Here is a 1153-nt window from a genome sequence, read left to right as displayed (position 1 = left end):
ACGGGACACCGAGACAACTTCCGGGGTTGGAAATGCTACCCCATTCCCCCCCCTCCCGACCCCCACCTCGGGCTCGCCTACGAGGTCTCCCGGCGCATGCGCCGCCGCTCCGGGACCGACCCAACTCACCGCAAACAACTAATCCGGTCCCCTGGCCCGCTTGGGGCGTACCACTCGTTTGACTCGGGGAGGGGGGAAAAGGAGGGAGTCAACGCTCGCCCACGGGACCCCGAAACCCGCTCCCCTCCCTCAGCCAGGGGCGCCAGCTAGCTCTCATCCAAAGTTCTGGGAAGATGGAGGTCTGCGAGGCGGCTCGCACCCGCCCAGTCTCCGAGGCGCTGCCCAAAGTGGCTCGCCCCGATCGCAGCTGATCCGCGGCGGCGGCTCCCCCCACCCCCGGGCGAGACCATCGCGCCGCCTCGGGAGGGGTGTCCGCCTCGGGGAGGGGAGGGGGCGGAGCGGCCATTGTCCGGTCAGCGCCGTCTCCCGGGCGGCGGGGGAAGGGGGAGGGGATTACGGAGCGAGCGAGCGAGAGCGGAGCCCCCGGGGGCGTCACAGCCGGCCGCCGCGACTCCCACAGCCGGCGGGGGCTCCGGGTTCCTTCCCGACCCAGTCCCGAAGCCGCCAGCGCCGCCGCACGGGACAGCGCTGTGGCCGGGGCGCGGCGGAGACAGCCGCCAAGGCCGCGGGGTCTCCCCCGGCTCGCACGGCCCAGCCCCTCCTCCTCCGCAGCGCCCGTCCCTCTGCTCGCCGCGGCGCGCCTCCCCCTCCGTCCTCGGGCCGAGTGGTGCCGCCCGCCTCCAGCTGACCCGCCTGGAATCCCGGCTCGGAGCCCCGGACTCGCGCCCGCCTGCGCGCCCGCTCCCTCCCCCTCCCCCCGCCGCCGCTGCCGCCGCCGCCGCTGCCTCCGAGGGGGGCCCAGGCCCAGCCGCCGAGCTCCGCCGCCGCCGCCGTCGCCGCCGCCGCCGAGCACCATGGGAGACGCCGGGAGCGAGCGCAGCAAAGCGCCCAGCCTGCCGCCTCGCTGTCCCTGCGGCTTCTGGGGGTAAGTGTGGGGGCAGGGGCGCGGGCGCGGGCCTCGGGGTGGAGGTGGGGACCCGAGGGAGGACGGAGCCCCGGGAAGCTGGGCCTTGGGGTGGTGGGGGGAGCGGGC

General features: G+C 76.3%; 1 protein-coding gene across 2 annotated transcripts in view; it reads left to right on the top strand.

Moving 5' to 3' along the window:
* The first annotated feature begins 792 nt into the window (after window positions 1-792).
* Zfand3 (zinc finger AN1-type containing 3) overlaps window positions 793-1153 on the top strand; it is a 214181-nt gene continuing 213820 nt past the window's right edge. Inside the window, exon 1 of one of the 2 annotated variants that reach the window (XM_031348630.1) lies at window positions 793-1045. In XM_031348630.1, coding sequence (XP_031204490.1) covers window positions 975-1045 — 71 coding nt within the window. In that variant the 5' untranslated portion in view covers window positions 793-974. The remainder of the gene's footprint in view (window positions 1046-1153) is intronic. The other variant, XM_031348629.1, reaches the window with a different exon arrangement.

This window comes from Mastomys coucha, unplaced genomic scaffold (genome assembly GCF_008632895.1).
Source record: "Mastomys coucha isolate ucsf_1 unplaced genomic scaffold, UCSF_Mcou_1 pScaffold3, whole genome shotgun sequence".
NCBI lineage: Eukaryota > Metazoa > Chordata > Mammalia > Rodentia > Muridae > Mastomys > Mastomys coucha.
The sequence above is the reverse complement of the archived record's forward strand: the minus strand, read 5'-3'. Positions and strand labels throughout refer to the sequence as shown.